This window comes from Scyliorhinus torazame, chromosome 9 (assembly GCF_047496885.1).
Source record: "Scyliorhinus torazame isolate Kashiwa2021f chromosome 9, sScyTor2.1, whole genome shotgun sequence".
In the NCBI taxonomy this organism is placed as follows: Eukaryota; Metazoa; Chordata; class Chondrichthyes; order Carcharhiniformes; family Scyliorhinidae; genus Scyliorhinus; species Scyliorhinus torazame.
Genome location: NC_092715.1, coordinates 20,790,136 through 20,808,974, shown reverse-complemented (window position 1 = coordinate 20,808,974; position 18,839 = coordinate 20,790,136). Strand labels below are relative to the sequence as shown.

At 47.6% G+C, this 18,839-nt stretch overlaps 1 protein-coding gene across 1 annotated transcript in view; it reads left to right on the top strand.

Moving 5' to 3' along the window:
* The window catches only part of poln (polymerase (DNA directed) nu), a 459,972-nt gene that overhangs the window by 282,877 nt on the left and 158,256 nt on the right, over positions 1-18,839 (top strand). Inside the window, exon 9 of the mRNA XM_072517547.1 lies at positions 561-638. Coding sequence (XP_072373648.1) covers positions 561-638 — 78 coding nt within the window. The remainder of the gene's footprint in view (positions 1-560; positions 639-18,839) is intronic.

The window sequence follows — 18,839 nt, the reverse complement described above, 5'->3', positions numbered from 1 at the left end:
CTCACATGACAGGGTCTACCTCAGAGCCCAGAATTCCATACCCCACCGGAGCACAGTTCTTTGTGAAAGAAAGTGTAGCAAAAGTGTACACGTAATTTAAATTGTGATGAGATTGATTTTAATCTTGTATGTACTGTATTTAATACAACAGTGAAAATCTTGCTAAACAATGGGAGATCCAGCACTATTGTTGGTCATCTCTGGAAATGGGCAGCACGGTAGCACAGTGGTTAGCACAGTTATTCACAACGCCAGGGTCCCAGGTTCGATTCCCGGCTTGGGTCAGTGCCTGTGCGGAGTCTGCGTGTTCTCCCCGTGTCTGCATTGGTTTCCTCCGGGTGCTCCGGTTTCCTCCCACAAGTCCCAAAAGACGTGCTGAATTCTACCTTATTATACCCGAACAGGCGCTAGAGTGTGGCGATGAGGGAATTTTCACAGTAACTTCATTGCAGTGTTAATGTAAGCCTACTTGTGACACTGATAAAGATTATTATTATTATAAGTGGAAAAGTGAATTTGGAGGAAACTGACCCACACTCCTGTGTTCTATTTGGTTGTAGGAAGGGAGCCTGAAATGGTGATGATCTCACCAAGAAGCATGTTTGTTTCATCGGATGGCTGGACCTTTATAGCAGCAGGTAAGCAGTGAGTGTCAGAGTGGACCAAATCTTAGCGATTTGATCTGCACCAACACCTATATCTGTTTGGTGTTTTATAGTACAAATGCACTGAGTCTGGAAGCAAATACTTCCACTTATATTTTCAATGTCCATCCAGGAGGTTGAAATTCTCCTGGTACCGAGGATGTGGCAAGCCAGCGTTTGTTGTGCATCCCTAATTTCCTTTGAGAAGGTGGTGATGAATCGCCTCCTTGAAGCTCTGCAGTCCATCTTGTCATGTGAGAGTATCTTTAAGAAACGAGGGTTTATAAAATAGCTGTAGTGGGTGTACCTTTAGGAAATGGCTGTTTATTAGTGATGTCAGAGTGTGGGTGGAGCTGGGCTGTCTGTCTGCTTTTACTTTCGCTTTGGGCTCACAGCTACAGGGTGTGTTTAGTTTTGTTTTAGATTTGGAGAAGCTGCAATCACAGCAAGATGTATGAATCTCTGCAAGCTAAAGAACGTTCATTTCATGATTTCAAAGTGGTAACTGTTCTCAGCAGTGAAGTTAAACCTGATGTCTTTCAGTACAAAGGGTTCTTTTTGTCTTATGGATGTTGCAAGGAAAGATTAAGAGTTACTTAGAGAGTACTGTATTCTTTGGGGGATTTATCGGTGTTGATAGTTGTTAAGATGTTTACTGGGGGTTTATAAAGTGTTAACTGGTTTCGTAAATAAACATTGTTTTAATTTAAAAGTACTGTAGATTTCTGTTGCATCACACCTGTAGAGTGGGCCGTGTGCTCCCCATTCCACAATGTATTAAAAGTTGTGGGTCAGGTGAACTCCATGATACACTTTGGGGTTCTCTAAACCCTGCCCCATAACAATCTGGTGTGGGTGCATCCACACCGCTGTTAGGAAGGAATTTCAGGGTTCTGTTCAGTAGCAGTAAGGAATAGTGATATAGTTCCAGTCAGGATGGTCTGATATTTGGAGGGGAACTGGTAGTTGCTGGTGTTCCTATCTGTCTGCTGCCTACTTCCACCTCTGTATCATCACTTTTGTCCTATCTCAGCTCATCTGTTATTGACAATCTAATCCATGCTTTTGCCGACTCCACCCCTGATATTCCAGTTCCTCCCTGGCTGGCTGTAAACTTGAACACATCCAAATCTTTGTTGCACATATCCTAACTAACCTGCACCAAATCCAGTTCATCCATACTCACTGACCCACATTGGCTGCCAGTCCCTCAGTGACGTTAAAACTCATCTATTGCGTCCACATGTTGCGTATCCTCTTCTGATCTCTGTAACCTCCTCCAGCCCTACAGCCTTTCAGAAACTCTGAGTTCCTCCAACTCTGGCCTCTTGCATTTCCCTTACTCTCTTCATTCCACCATTGGCAGCTGTGCCTTTAGCCATTTGGATTCTAGGCTCTGGAATCCACCCGCTCCCCCACCCCCCCCAACCTCTCAGCCTTGTCACCATCCTTTATCACACTTCCTAAAACCTGCCATTTTGATCAAGATTTTGGTCACCTCTCTGAACATTTCCTGTGTGGATCAGTTGACAGTCTTGTAAAATATCTTGGGACATTTGCTGGTGTCACAAACACCATAGAAATGCAAGTTGTCTTTGAAGTCTAAAACACCAAAATAATATGCTAGAAAGACAACAGGCGGGATTCTCCGACCCGCCCCGACGCCGGCTCCCGTATTCTCCGGCGCCATTTTTCTGGCGGGGGCGGGATCGCCGCCACGCCGGTCGGGGGCCGTTGACAGTGGCCAACCCGGCGATTCTCCGGGCCCCGATGGGTCGAGCGGCCGTCCATTTTTGTCCAGTCCTGCCGGTGTGAATCACTCACCTCACACAACGGCGGGACCTGGCAGGTGAGTATTCGTGGACGGTCCTCGGGGGGGGGGGGGGGGATCCGACTCCGGGAGAGGCCCCCACGGTGGCCTGGCCCGTGATCGGGGCCCATTGATCTGCGGGCGGGCTTGTTCAGTGGGGGCACTGTAGGGCTCCGCCATATTGCCCGGGGGCCGGCGTGGAGAAGAGAACTCCCCGCAGATGCGCGGGAATACGTTGGCAGGTCCGCGCATGCACGAACTCGCGCCGTCCCGTCGGTGCCGGCTGGAGCGGTGCCAACCCCTCCGGCATCAACCTAGCCCCCTAGAAAGGTGAGAATTCCTCACCTTGGGGTGCCGTTGGCGCCAGAGCCGTTGGCACCGGTTTTCCCGCCGGCGTGGGGACTGAGTCCCCAAAAGGGAGGATCCCGGCCAACAAATGTGAAAAAAACAAACTGAAATCTCCTGATTTCGTGGATTCCCTGAATTTCTCTGACAGTCCAAGAACCTCAATTTGAAGATAGTGAAGGAGTGATAGAGGAATGTATGCCACGGCAGACGCAATTTCAGGCAATGCACCTTATACATTGCTCTATTGGGAACTAGACAAGGTGATGGTTAAGGGTGGGGGTTTACTAAAGGACCTAGTGGAATTTAATGAGTTAACAGAAGAGAAGCTGGAAGCCAGAGACTTTTAACAGCATTTCACATCTCTCGGTAACATCGCAGAGCATTCCACACACCATATGTGTTACTGAAGTGCTGTGATTATTGTGTTGACAAATGCAGCAGCTATTTTGTAAGTTCCTACAATAAACAATGGAATGGATGAATCCTTATATTCATCTGGTTTCTGTTTGGTGACAGAGTCATTGAGGTTTACAGCATGGAAACAGGCCCTTCGGCCCAACTTGTCCATGCCGCCCAGTTTTTACCACTAAGCTAGTCCCAATTGCCTGCATTTGGCCCATATCTCTCTATACCCAGCTTTCCCATATAACTGGCTCAATGCTTTATAAAAGACAAAATTGTACCCGCCTCTACCACTGCCTCTACCACTGCCTTCGTTCCTGACACTCATCACCCTCTGTGTGAAAGAATTACCCCTCTGGACCCTTTTGTATCTCTCCCCGCTCACCTTAAACCTATGCCCTCTAGTTGACTTCCCTACCTTTGGGAAAAGATGTTGACTATCCACCTTATCTATGCCCCTCATTATTTTATAGATCTCTATAAGTTCACCCCTAAGCCTCCTACGCTCCAGGGGAAAAAGTCCCAGCCTATCCAGCCTCTCCTTATAACTCAAACCCTCAGGTCCCTGTAGCATCCTCGTAAATATTTTCTGCACTCTTTCTAGTTTAATAATATCCTTTCTATAATAGGGTGACCAGAACTGTACAAAGTATTCCAAGTGTCATGTGAGAGTACCTGTAAGAAATGGGTGTTTATAAATGGGTGTGTATATAAATATCTGTAGTGAGAGTACCTTTAAGAAATGGGTGTTTATTACTGCAGTGGTGTCAGAGAGTGGGTGGAGCTGGGCTGTCTGTCAGCGTTTTACTGTTGTTTCTGGGCAGGCTGCAGGGTTTGTTTTAGTTTCGTTTTCAGTGTTGGAGCTGAAGCCAGACCAAGCAGGTGTACTGCTGTTCTCTCTGCCATCAAAAGACTATCTCTTGATCATTTGGTGAATTCAGAATTATAAATGTTCTCAGTAGTGAATGTAAATTAATGTGCTTCTGGTAAAAGGTGTTTCTTTTGTATGGATGTTAAAAGGAAAGCTTAAAGGATTACTTAGTGTTGTATTCTTTGGGGGTTGTATGTGAATTGATGGTTGCTAAGATGTTCACTGTATGTTTTTAAAAGGTTAACTTGAGTTCATTGAATAAACATTGTTTTGCTTTAAAAAATACTTTTCCATTTCTGCTGTACCATACCTGTAGAGTGGGCCGTGTGCTCCCCATACCACAATCTAGTAAAAGTTGTGGGTCAGGTAAACTCCATGATACACTTTGGGATTCTCTAAACCCTGGCCCATAACACAAGTGTGGCCTTACTAATGTCTTGTACAACTTTAACAAGATGTCCCAACTCCTGTATTCAATATTCTGACCAATAAAACCTAGCATACCGAATGCCTTCTTCTCCACCCTGATCACCTGCGACTCCATTTTCAAGGAGCTATGAATCTGTACTCCTAGATCTCTTTATTCTGTAACTCTCCCCAACACCCTACCATTAACTGGCCAGGGGATAAATCCTCCTCCTTCTTTTATATAACGTCATGGAGTATTTAATAATCTCCTAAACAGACACGTGGGACCTTTTTTGAAATATCTCGCTCAAACGACAGCATCTCTGATAGTGCAGAACTCTCTGAGTACTGCATTAGAGCACAGCCTGTTTTACGTTGCTCTGGATTAGGAATGGCGTTTGAACCCACATCCTCCTGACTCAGAAGCGAGAGTTCTTTGTAACTGATGAGCAGCTATCAGACAACAGAAGCTTCACACATGCTGTATGGTTCCATCACTTCTTTACAACTCTGGGAATTTTTCATTTAAAGTGGTTTACAAATGACAAGCGTTTCAAGTGCCATTGGAAAGGCTGTAGCAGCTGAGAAAGATCTATCGATACATGCTAATTTGCTGCATTCGCGTCTGGGGTGCGAGCTATTCATAAGAAATGGATGAAACCACAGCGGCAGTGCAGTGAGCCAAAGGCTAAATCTTGACAACGCAGTTGAAACACTGGGTTTCCGGAGCTGGTGACTGCAATTCATCACACCTCGGTCGCAGTGGGTTTGTGGTGAATCGCGAGGTGAGGCGCATTCTCACAGTGGACAGCAACCACATCCAACACCGATCGGACCAGCTGCTGCCACTGAATGACTGTCAGTCTTATTTTAAGAGCACATTGAAGTAAAGAGGAGAAGCAAAGAGAATTAGCTGAGCCATAACTTCAGCTATGCAAAGCCAGGGTCAGACCACAGCATCGGGAGCATCAGCAGTTCTGGGCACCACAACTTAGAAAGGGTCTATTGACGTTGGAGAGACTGCTGCTTAGGTGTACCAAAATGATATTGAACTCCAATTCATAGAATCCCTACAGTGCAGAAAGAGGCCATTCAGCCCATCGAATCTGCATCAATCTCTGAAAGAGCACCCTACCAAGGCCCAATCCCTTCCCTATCCCCATAACCTTACCTAACCTTTGGACACTAAGGGCAATTTATCATGGCCAATCCACCTAACCTGCATATCTTTGGACTGTGGGAGGAAACCAGAGCACCCGGAGGAAACCCAGGGAGAACGTGCAGACTCCGCACAGACAGTCACCCGAGTTCGGAATCAAACCCGGGTCCCTGGCACTGTGAGGCAACAGTGCTAACCCAATTACAGGAGAGATTAAACACGAGGGTGGTGTTCCCTGGACTTTAGAAGGTTATGTGGTGATCTGATCAGAGTTAATAAGGGGAACAGATCGGGAGAAACTCTTTCCACTGATTGAGGTGTCTAAGACTAGGAAGCATAGTCTAAGCAAATTAGTGTTAGTATGAAAATTAGGAAGCATTTCTACACACAAAGGATTGTAGAAATTTGTTACTTCTGCACATGGTAATTGGATTTTTTGGATTTGTTTATTGTCATGTGTGCTGAGGTACAGTGAAAAGTATTGTTCTGTGTACAGTCCAGAGAGATCATCCCATACACGAAAAATATATATAGGGCATACATAAATACACAAATACATAGACACAAGCTTCGGGTGAAGCATCCGGAGTGTAGTACTACTCAGTAGAGAAGATGTGTGAAGGGATCAGTTCAGTCCATAAGAGGGTCATTCAGGAGTCTGGTAACAGCAGGGAAGGAGCTGTTTTTGAACCTGTTAACGCCTGTTACATAGACCATAGAACAGTACAGCACAGAACAGGCCCTTCGGCCCTCGATATTGTGCCGAGCATTGTCCAAAACCAAGAGCAAGCTATCCCACTCCCTGTCATTCTGATGTGCTCCATGTGCCTATCCAATAACCGCTTGAAAGTTCCTAAAGTGTCCGACTCCACTATCACAGCAGGCAGTCCATTCCACACCCTAACCACTCTCTGACTTCTGTATCTCCTGCCCGATGGAAGAGGTGGAAGAGCGAATAACCCAGGTGGGAGGGTCTTTGATTATGCTGCCCGCTTTCCCCAGGCAGCGGGAGGTGTAGACAGAGTCAATGGATGGGAGGCTGGTTTGCGGGATGAACTAGGCTGTGTTCACAACTCTTTTGATTTGATTTGATTTATTGTCACATGTACCGAAGTACAGTGAAAAGTATTTTTCTGCGGCAGAGGAACATACACAGTACGTACATAGTAGACACAAGAATAATCAACAGGGAACATTGACAAATGATACACCGTCAAAACAGTGATTGGTTACAGGGCGGAACAAGGGGCCAAACAAAGCAAATACCTCTATAGTTTCTTAATGTGGAGATGCCGGCGTTGGACTGCGGTGAGCACCGTAAGAAGTTTTACAACACCAGGTTAAAGTCCAACAGGTTTGTTTCGCTGTCACTAGCTTTTGGAGCGCTGCTCCTTCCTCAGGTGAATGATCAGTTCACCTTCACCTGAGGAAGGAGCAGCGCTCCGAAAGCTAGTGGCATCGAAACAAACCTGTTGGACTTTAACCTGGTGTTGTAAAACTTCTTATAGTTTCTTAAGTTCTTGAGCCAAGCAGTTGCTATACCAGGCTGTTGATGCAAGGATATTTGCTAATTTTAGATGGGAGATTGACATGTTTTTGTTATTAATGATATCAGCAGTAGGTGGATAGATAGATCAAGGTCACAGATCAGCTAAGATCTCGAATGTTGGCAGAACAGGCTGGAGGGGCTGAATGGTCTGTACCTGTCCCTGGGTTCTACATTTTCAATTGCAAACACTTACTGCGGAGGGAGCTAGTTGTGGACATATTTAGATACAGAAGATGTCAGAGGAACATTGGAAGACAAACAATGAATATCTTTGGAGTGCAGTGTCTCATACAGCAGTGAGAACTCACAGTGAGATAAATGGCCGTTTAACTATTTTTGGCAGAGTGAGTTGAGGATGATATGTTAGCTAAGACTTTGAATCGTACAAATATAGTGAAGTGATCTGCAATTTGGGCAGCACGGTAGCATGGTGGTTAGCACAATTGCTTCACAGCTCCAGGGTCGCAGGTTCGATTCCCGGCTTGGGTCACTGTCTGTGCGGAGTCTGCACGTCTCCCCGTGTGTGCGTGGGTTTCCTCCGGGTGCTCCGGTTTCCTCCCACAGTCCAAAGATGTGCAGGTTAGGTGGATTGGCCATGCTAAATTGCCCTTAGTGTCCAAAATTGCCCTCAGTGTTGGGTGGGGTTACTGGGTTATGGGGATAGGGTGGAGGTATGGGATTGGGTAGGATGCTCTTTCAAAGAGCCGGTGCAGACTCGATGGGCCGAATGGCCTCCTTCTGCACTTTAAATTCTATGAATTCTCCCTGACCATGGTATTAATAGTGATGGTTAGCCTGCTGCATTCCTTCCCAAATAACAAAATATTTCCTTTCTTGTGAGAAATCAGTCCAGCGTATTGCCCAGTTCTATGGATAGTACCTGTTCCCCTTTACAATGTGTCTCTTCCTGCCAATAATGCTGCATCATTCACAAAATGAAGAGTGCCAAATGTTGCTGAGTCGGTAACTCAATTCCTTCATCCCATATACCATTCTAATGATTTATTCCTGGACTTTCCCCATGTTAAGGTGCGCTCAGAATCACAGTATTGTAACGGGGCAGAAGCAGGCCATTCAGCCCATCATGTCTGCACTGGCCTTCTTATCCCCATTAATATTTCTACACACAAAGGATTGTAGAAGTTTTCAACTTTCTTCTACACATGGTAACTTATGCTAGAATATTTGCTAATTTTAGATGAGGAATTGATAGGTTTTTGTGATTGCTGGATATAAGCAATAGGTGGATAGATAGGTTTAGGTCGCTGATCAGCTAATGTCTCATTGAACGGTGGCAGAACAGGCATGAGGGGCTGAATGGCCGAAACCTGTTCCTACGTTCTATATAATCCCCTCGATTGAACCTGCCTCCACCACACTCTAAGGTAGTGTATCCCAGACCTTAATCACTCGCTGTGTGAAAGTGATTTTCCACATAACTCTTGCTTATTTAGCCAATTGCTTTAAATCTGAGCGCTCTCGTTCTTGATCCCTCTGCGAGTGGGAATAGTTTCTCCTTATCTCCTCTGTCCAGGCCCCTCATCATTTTGAATTCCTCCGTCAAATTTCCGCTCAGCGAGAACTGAATGCCATACCCTAGCTGAGACCAAGCCCGTGTCCTACACAAGTTCCAATTAACCTCCTTGCTCTTGTGTTTGATACTCCTATTTTTAAAGTCGAGGATATTGTATGCTTAATTGGCCATTGTTTCAACTTGTCCTGCCACTTCCAATGACTTAAGCTGATTGGTCTGTAGTTGCTGGGCTTATTGTTACGTCCTTTTTCTTGAACAAATGTGCAACATTTGCATTCTGCAGTGCTCTAGGGCCATCTCCGAGTCTAAGGAAGACTGAAAGATCATGGCCAGTGGCCCTACAATTTTCACTCTCACTTCCCTGAGTATATTTGAGTTTGCTCAAATATCAATTTTAAGTACAAAAAAACCTATCCAATACTCTAACAATTTCAACCCTTATACCTCCTCTTTCCGTGACCTGGGGCAGCATCTCCTGCCTTGTTAAAGGTGGATACAAAGTACTAATTTAATATCTCAGCTACACCCTCTTTGTAATTTTGTTTTCGGTCCCTAATCCACCCTACCCTTTACCAGCCTTTCACTGTTCACATACGAACATTCAAATCAGGAACAGGAGTAGGCCATTCAGTTCCTCAAGCCTGATCCACCATTCAATAAGATAGTGGCTGATCTGATTGTAACCTCAACTCCACATTCCTACCTATCCCTGATAACCTTTGAATCCCTTGTTAGTCAAGAATCTATCTAACTCTGTCTCCACCACCCTCTGGGAAAGAGAACCCCAAAGATTCCTGACCATCGAAGAGAAAATATTCCTTCTCATCTCCGTATTAAATGGGAGACCCCTTGTTTTTAGACTGTGTCCCCCTAGTTCTAGCCTCTCCCGCCAGTAGAAAAATCCTCTCAGCATCCACCCTGTCAGGTCCCCTCATGATTTTATGTTTCAATAAGATCATCTCTCAATATTCTGAACTGCACAGGATGCAGACCCAGCCTGTCTAACCTTTCCTCTTAAGACAACCCCACATCCAAAGTATCAATCGAGTGAACCTTCACTGAACTGCATCTAATGCAATTATATCCTTTCTCAAACCAGGAGACCAAAACTGTGCACAGTTCCCCATATGTGGGTTTCACCAACACCCTGTACCACTGTAGCAAAACATCCCTACTTTTGTATGCCATTCCTCTTGCGATAAACAACATCATTCCATTTGTCTTTTTAATCAGTTGCTGCACTTGGATTAACGTTTCCTGATTCATGTACCAGGACACCCAGATCCCTCTGTTTCTCAGAGTTCTGTAATCTCTTTCCATTTAAATAATATGCCACCTTTCTACCTTTCCTGCCAAAGTGGACAAGTTCATATTTTCCCGCATTATACTCCATCTGCCAATTTTTTGCCCACTTGCTCAACCTTTCTATGTTGTTTTGCAGACTCTTTATGTCCCCGTCACAATTTACTTTCCTATCTATCTTTGTGTCATCAGAAAATTTAGCAACCGTTGTGATAATGAATGAAATTTTTTTTAAATACCTTTGGGATTTTGGTGGTATTCTGTAAAGAAGGCAGCGTATGTGTGTCCATGATTAATTAAACTAGGGAAGGTTAATTGAGACAGCTTGCCTGTGAGAGCTGAGAGTTAAAGGGGTAAACGTGTAAGGATGCTGCATTTGTAATGAGAGGTTGTGGTGAGCTTGGATTTACAAGTGAATAGGTTGTGTTTAACAGTTATATTCTGAGATAAGTAGGAAGCTGACTTTTCAGCTGCTAAATTTCAGAGGGAAGTTCCAAAGTGACAAGGAACTTTTACAATTTATAACGGTTTCATAAGAAAACTGGGGAGGTATCTTAAATCAGACTTTACAGCTACAAATCTATAAGGGAGTACTTGTGTGTTTTAGTAAAGTATGTTTTTGGGAGCTATTCTCTAAGACTGTTTTAATTGTGTAACTTCAGTCTTATATTAATTATCGATAATAAATCTTTAAATTTTTTAAGTCCTGGGCGGCAGGTAGCACAGTGGTTAGCACTGTGGCTTCACAGCGCCAGGGTCCCAGTTCGATTCCCCGCTGGGTCACTGTCTGCGGAGTCTGTACATTCTCCCCGTATCTGCGTGGGTTTCCTCCGGGTGCCCCGATTTCCTACCACAGTCTAAAGACATGCAGGTTAGGTGGATTGGCCATGCTAAATTGTCCTTAGTGTCCAAAAAAGCTTAGGAGGGGTTATTGGGTTACAGGGATAGGGTGGAAGTGAGGGCTTAAGTGGGTCGGTGCAGACTCGATGGGCCAAATAGCCTCCTTCTGCACTGTATGTTCTATGTTCTAAAGATTACTGGAGTTCCAAGCTCTTGAGGTTAGCAGTGTTTTCAACATACCAAAAAAAGTATTGATGGTCAGTAAGACAGGTTTGATTTGGCCTGATCAGCTCGACTGATGTTAAGCTAATTTGGCCTGTGGTTTGCTGAATGCTGTTTCCCTCCTTTTTGAATAGTGGAGTCACATATGGTAAACAGATGGGACCATTCCGGAATCTTTTGAATTTTGGAAAATTTAACCCAATGCATCTACTATCTCAGGCAACACTCCTTTTAAAACTATTGGCTAAAATCCATCAGGATCTGGGGACTTGTCAGCTTTTAGTTCTAATAATGTTCTCAGTACCCTTTCCCTGGTGATTATGGTACATTATGGCGTGGTTTTCCTCCGGGTGCTCCGGTTTCCTCCCACAAGTCCCGAAAGACGTGCTTTTAGGTAATTAGGACATTCTGAATTCTCCCTCTGTGTACCCGAACAGGTGCCAGAGTGTGGCGACTTTCACAGGGATTTTCACAGTAACTTCATTGCAGTGTTAATGTAAGCCTACTTGTGACAATAAAGATTATTATTACTATTATATAATTGATGTTCTTCCCTCCCTTTCACCTCCTGATTCACAATTATTTCTGGGATGTTGTTTGAATACTCTGTAGTGAAGACAGGATAATAATATCTCTTCAATTAATTCCCATTTCCATATTTTCCATTAATTCCCCATTTCTACTCTCCAGAGTACTAACATTCACCTTACTGTAAGGTTTTCGGGCAATTCGGCCCTTTTGGAGAAACTCAGAGACTGTAAACTGACTTTCCAGCCAAGGGAACAGAACCAGTTTTCCCAGCAGGCTTGGCCCGCTGAGCTGAGTGGGGACATAAGCACATAAATATTTACAAACACCCCCCTAGGAGCTACAAGGAAGAAGGAGCCAGACAACAAGATAACATCAAGACACAGACAAAGGGGCACGGGAATACACAGGAGGCTTGCATGCAAGCAGGACAATGGGATGGTCATAGCCCCATGCAAATGTAAATGACCTGGCCTCCACCAGAGCAGAATCCAATCAACACCCCATCAACATAGCAGCATCTCCGGAGCAGATGGAAGTCTTTGAAAATCTTCAAGGGAGCTCAACCTCGTTATCTCGAAAGGCAGACTGGAGGCGGACCTAGGGGAGGTACTCCCATCTCGACAGCTCTGACCGGCTCAAAGGGGGCGGGACCAGCGGGAACTTTAAAACTTACCTTTTCAATGCAAAAGGGGCTGGCCGATCACAGAACAAAGCCAGGTAAAGCAATATAAAAGGGGCTGTGTTTTCAATTGGGGGGCTGTTCATTCCTGGCTCGACCTCTGCACCCCTGACTTGACCTCTGCAGCCTGTGACCGTAAGTAACCCGCAGCAGCTTGCGAAGCTCCCTTGATTTTAATAGTGGTTGAGGCTTTGGGGAAGGGAACTTGTTTTGTGCCTTGTGATTTTGCTAAAACCTGTGTAACTGTAAGAATTTTCGTTGTGTCCGCTATATTACCTTTTGAATAGATTTAGTTGTATTAGAGCATAAGATTTTACTGTGTTTCTTCTGTTGATGATTTTGACCTGGGTTTTACAATAAATCTTGATTTGATGCTAATTGGAGTCGTTTAAATTCTTCAATCCTTCACCAGCGATCTCTGACCAAGTCATTGTTAAAATACTCCTCACCTTAATTCCGGGTTCAGGAATCGAGGGTCATCTTGAGCGATTCACTCAGGACAGACTGCTGGTTAGGGAATAAACAGCAGTGTCCTATTCTCTCTCTTGGGAAAGCTACTCTAGTGGAGTAGGAACCGGGTGGCTGTTGCACCACCGGCAAGAGAGAGAATCACCTGGGTATTGGTAGGGGTCTGGAGATCTGTGTGATATAAGTCTCAGGCTGTCGGTTAGGAATAAACGGCAGGCTTGAATCAGTGCTCTCTTCAGTGGAAGTGTCCCAGTGCGACATCCCCTGGCCTCTGAAGTTTCAGTGCCAGCTGGAGAGAGACACACACAGATATTCGAACCCCAGATATCGGCCCAGTAGTGGAGTAGCGGAGATGGCACCCTCTACAATGGCGACCGCGGCAGGAGCCCGGTGGTTTGGAGTATGTGACTTGGCAGAGGGGGTGAGGGAACGAAGCAAAATGGAGGAGAGAATATCCTCATATTTGTGGCAAAAGGTCAACCTCACCAAACCTTGGGTCTCAGAATTGATCAATGCGGAGCAACCGGTAATGGCAGCTGCTGCATGGACAGAAAGCAAGGCGCACAAAAGGCACTTGGAGAAGGCAGTTTGGCTGGTTTGCCTGTCTCAGCAGGTAGTCAACGCAGAGCAAAGAATCGAAGAGTTAGAGCAGGAGGCTAGCGCAGCGGAACGACTGCGGGGGGAAGTGGCAGAAATGAAACAGGAAAGCGAGTCTAACAGATGTGAGAAGGACTATCTCCACTGCCAGATAGTGGAGGGTAAAGAAAAGGAACGGAGGCTCCAGGGACTCTATGCTCGGAGTACAGAGCAGTGTAGGAAGCTGGAGGGGAAGTTCCGGGACATCCAGGCAGCATACCGAGTGGCTCGCGAGGAAGTAGGGGACTGTGCCCATGGGCCGTGCCAGGCACGAATAACGGAGTTGGAGGAGGCCTTGTCCAGGTTCAGGGGACAGATACACCTGGTAGGTCCAGGGGGGTTCCCTAGGGGCAAGGTGCTCCTCGCAGCGGATGATTCCCCAAAGGCCAAGGGGAATAGACCGCCTCCTGAGGCACCGGGATTGTGTCCGGGTCGGCAGGGGGGGATCGGACTGCACGTTCAGGAGCAAGTCCAAGGGGGGTCGGCAGGGTACCCCCAGCTGGCGGCGTGTCCGCCTGGTTTCGTATGTGGGTCCCCATGGGATGGGGACAGACCGCTGCCTGGGATGCCGGTGATGGGGCCGGGTCAGCAGGTAGGGTTTGGACCGCCCGGTCAGGGGCAGGTCCAAGGGGGGTCAGTGGTGTATCCCCAGATAGCGGCGTCTCCTATATGGGTAGTTAGCCCGGGGACAGGGGGGCTACCCAACGAGGCAGGAGAGCTGGACAGTGGGGAGGAGGAGCAGGAACCCCAGGTAGGGCAGATGTGCCCTGTCAGGCAAAGAAGGTATGGTCCCCCGGCGGGGATGGCAAACAGGGGACCGGTTGAGGGCGACATTATCGTTCCTCATGGGGCATCCGCGCTCAGGGGGATGGTGGCCCACGTTCCCAGACTAACTCCAAAGGGGGATCCGTCGCTGCATTTTATGGAGGTGGAACAGGCTGCCAACATCAATGACTGCGACGAAGGGGAGCAAATAAAGATGCTCCTGATAACCCTAGATGCCCAGCTATGCAGGACAGTGACCTCTGGGAATGGGGGAAGACCTGACACCTGGGCGGCAGCACAGACTGCTGTTCTGGAGGCAATGGGCTTGAATCTGGGGAGCCCTTTCATGAGGGTGGGGGAAACCAAGCAGCAACCAGGGGAATCTCCCACTATGTTCGCAGACAGGCTGTGGACTGTCTATGTGGAGGCGTGTGGGGCTCCCGCGGATAGGCAGAATTTAGATGAGAGAACAGCCCACTGGCTGAAGACCCTCGTAGCTAACTGTCTCCCTCACGTTAGGGCAAAGGCCGAACACTGGTTCGACCCGCAGAGTCCGGACCTTAATGAGGCAGAGGTCCTTAGGAAACTCACCCTTGCATATCGTAATGGGGAGAGGGGTGAGGACAAGCTCCTTAAGGGTAGGGTGCATGAAATCGCGCCAGCAGCCCCTAAGAGAGAGTGGAAGCATGTGGGCACCCGGACCTCCGACGAGAAACCGGTATGCTACGGGTGTGGGAAGGCCGGGCATTTCAAGAGGGAATGTAGAAACCCTAGCAAGCAGGAGAGGGCTCCCGCAGTAGAGAGTCAGACCCCGGCGGTAGGAGCAGCTGCCCCGGGAACCATCGAAATAAGTAAAATTTTAGCCCTTTTGCAAGGCTCAGGACAGGTGGCAATGGCAACGGGCCAGGGCCTGCCCGCACCCACACCACAAGAACCCGTATGACTACCCAGGGAGCAGCCTCAGGAAAAAGGGAGCGCAGGGGTAGTTCTAGCCCCAGACCCTGGTCCGGTCCAGGTGCAGGGTCCCATTCTGGAGGCTGCCTCAGGGGCTATTTGCAGTTTAAATCCCTTAAGGTGGGACCCATGCGAACGCCACATCAGTCAATTTAAATTGTTCCACCCCATAAGGACAAAAAAGAGCAAGGTGGGGGGAAGACGGGGGGTGGTAGTGGAGAAACCCCCCGTAGAATTAACGACGGTGGGGGAGGTCCCTGACTCCACGGTCACACAACCGGTGACAAGGTGCTGTCCCGAAGGGGCAGTCCCAAAGAAACCGACCGTGCTGCAAGCACCCAGCCCAGGGACAGTAAGGATTCCCAAGCCCTTACCTGTGGGTCAGGTAGCCTGCCTTAGTATAGAGGCTAAGGAGGCGGAGGAAGTGAAGGTATCACCTTGGGCTTGGGAACCAGTCGGGGGACGAGGGAGCAATCGGGTCTCCAAGCCCCCGGTAAGATGGTCCCCATCACACCTCCCTGTCACCCGGTCCCGCAGTAAGGGGGCCCGAGTGGAAGGGAGCGATGAGGGATCACCGAACCCTGTTGGGAAAGGAGAGGCAAGGGGCAGCCCGAACCCCCGGGAGGGGACGGTCTGGCCCGAGCCATTGGACCAAACAGGTGAACTGCCCCAGTTTAGCGGGGCACAGTTTTAATTTGGCCACCCGGAGACGGGTGGCATTGTATATAGCATTCCCCCCCTGTTAGTTCTAATTAGTGTGTAGTTGTGTGTGAAGTATTTAGGATCGTGGGAACACAGAAGCGCCTGGTGCAAGGGTAAAATGATGAAGCACCAGGCACTAGGACCCTGGTGCAGCCGGGCTGTAAAACACAGAACCCCAGACAGGCTGCGGCAACTTCAAAGCAGGAGCTGCTGCTGCCACCGGATTGCGGCAGGCACTAGGACCCTGGGGAGCCGGGCTGTAAACACAGAACCCCAGACAGGCTGCGGCAACTTCAAAGCAGGAGCTGCTGCTGCCACTGGATAGCACCCATGCACTTCAAGGTAGGTAGGGCTATAGAGGCAAGAATGTGTTTTGTTTTTACAGATGGGGCACCCGACGATGTGGAGTTTGCTGATCTTGGCGATGGTGGGACCGGGAGAACTCCGCAGAGGCGAGACAGAAGAGTCCTTCGACTGACCGGGTTAGGGTGACTGAGGGCAGGCGGGTGTGTTTAACCTGTGAGGGGGACCTTCCTTTGGGGAGACGGTGGTGGCCCAGGAAGCTGAGGCTGGACATGAGGGATCGGTCCTCGGACTGGGAACGGACTGGACAACACCTAACGGACCATCACGGGGTCACCGGGTAGGATCACCGTTTGCGGGGATAAGGGGTGGGCTTCTGACCAGGGCATTTATTTGTGTTCATGGGGATCTACCAAGGCATGTCCACAAGGGGCATTAATCACTTTTGTAAGGTGGTGGCAGAACCCAGGGAACGGGATAAATTGACCGCAGTGGGGAGGGATGTGTAACGCCCAGGGAAGGGATGACTGTAGAAGCTACCGAACTGCTGGTTCAGGTAAAGCGACCCCTGCCCACAGCCCAACCGATCGACCCTCACAACTGTCCGATCACCACCAGGGGGGAGCCTGAGAATGGTTTAGTGTTTGCCCCCACAAAGGAAATGTTGTACAGGGGGTACATTATGCTGCCGCCTCAGTTGGACTAAACCTTTCAGCTGCAGGTATCGACGATGGAGGATAAATGAAGAGCCCTCAACGGGAAGAAGCGAAGTGCAGCCAAGAAAGGAGGATCCTTGATGAAATAAACAGATGCAATTGTAAATAGTTGTATGGATTCGCGGGTCCCAGTTACTTGACTGGGATATATGTACAGGGACCCTTACGTTTGGGGTTCCGGTGAAATGTGTACTTGAGTGTGATATATGTACAGGGACCCTTACGTTTGGGGTTCCGGTGAAATGTGTATATGTTACTGTCTGCTTGAATTAAGTATGGTCTTGTCTTTCCCTTTCATTGAAATCAGGGGTAGCCTAGATTAAGGGAACTGTCTTGGGACTTGTAGTTTCGCATGTTGTTGGGGGGGGACCTACGGTCCACACAAAAGGAAATAATTGCCCTTCACCTGTGTCGATACGGTCCAAGCAGGTAGGGACATATCGAAGGGGCATCTGTAAGGTTTTCGGGCAATTCGGCCCTTTTGGAGAAACTCAGAGACTGTAAACTGACTTTCCAGCCAAGGGAACAGAACCAGTTTTCCCAGCAGGCTTGGCCCGCTGAGCTGAGTGGGGACATAAGCACATAAATATTTACAAACACCCCCCTAGGAGCTACAAGGAAGAAGGAGCCAGACAACAAGATAACATCAAGACACAGACAAAGGGGCACGGGAATACACAGGAGGCTTGCATGCAAGCAGGACAATGGGATGGTCATAGCCCCATGCAAATGTAAATGACCTGGCCTCCACCAGAGCAGAATCCAATCAACACCCCATCAACATAGCAGCATCTCCGGAGCAGATGGAAGTCTTTGAAAATCTTCAAGGGAGCTCAACCTCGTTATCTCGAAAGGCAGACTGGAGGCGGACCTAGGGGAGGTACTCCCATCTCGACAGCTCTGACCGGCTCAAAGGGGGCGGGACCAGCGGGAACTTTAAAACTTACCTTTTCAATGCAAAAGGGGCTGGCCGATCACAGAACAAAGCCAGGTAAAGCAATATAAAAGGGGCTGTGTTTTCAATTGGGGGGCTGTTCATTCCTGGCTCGACCTCTGCACCCCTGACTTGACCTCTGCAGCCTGTGACCGTAAGTAACCCGCAGCAGCTTGCGAAGCTCCCTTGATTTTAATAGTGGTTGAGGCTTTGGGGAAGGGAACTTGTTTTGTGCCTTGTGATTTTGCTAAAACCTGTGTAACTGTAAGAATTTTCGTTGTGTCCGCTATATTACCTTTTGAATAGATTTAGTTGTATTAGAGCATAAGATTTTACTGTGTTTCTTCTGTTGATGATTTTGACCTGGGTTTTACAATAAATCTTGATTTGATGCTAATTGGAGTCGTTTAAATTCTTCAATCCTTCACCAGCGATCTCTGACCAAGTCATTGTTAAAATACTCCTCACCTTAATTCCGGGTTCAGGAATCGAGGGTCATCTTGAGCGATTCACTCAGGACAGACTGCTGGTTAGGGAATAAACAGCAGTGTCCTATTCTCTCTCTTGGGAAAGCTACTCTAGTGGAGTAGGAACCGGGTGGCTGTTGCACCACCGGCAAGAGAGAGAATCACCTGGGTATTGGTAGGGGTCTGGAGATCTGTGTGATATAAGTCTCAGGCTGTCGGTTAGGAATAAACGGCAGGCTTGAATCAGTGCTCTCTTCAGTGGAAGTGTCCCAGTGCGACATCCCCTGGCCTCTGAAGTTTCAGTGCCAGCTGGAGAGAGACACACACAGATATTCGAACCCCAGATATCGGCCCAGTAGTGGAGTAGCGGAGATGGCACCCTCTACATTACTTACACTTTTCCTTTTTAAATACCTGCTGAAACTGTTGCTATCTTTTTATATTTCTAGCTAGCTTTCTGTCATACTCCAATTTCTCCCCCTTATTATTCTTATAGTTATATTTCGTTGTTCTTTTTTATTCTGTCCAAATTTCTGATCTGCCACTCATCTTTCCAGGATTATACACGTTTTATTTCAACTTTATTTATATGTCT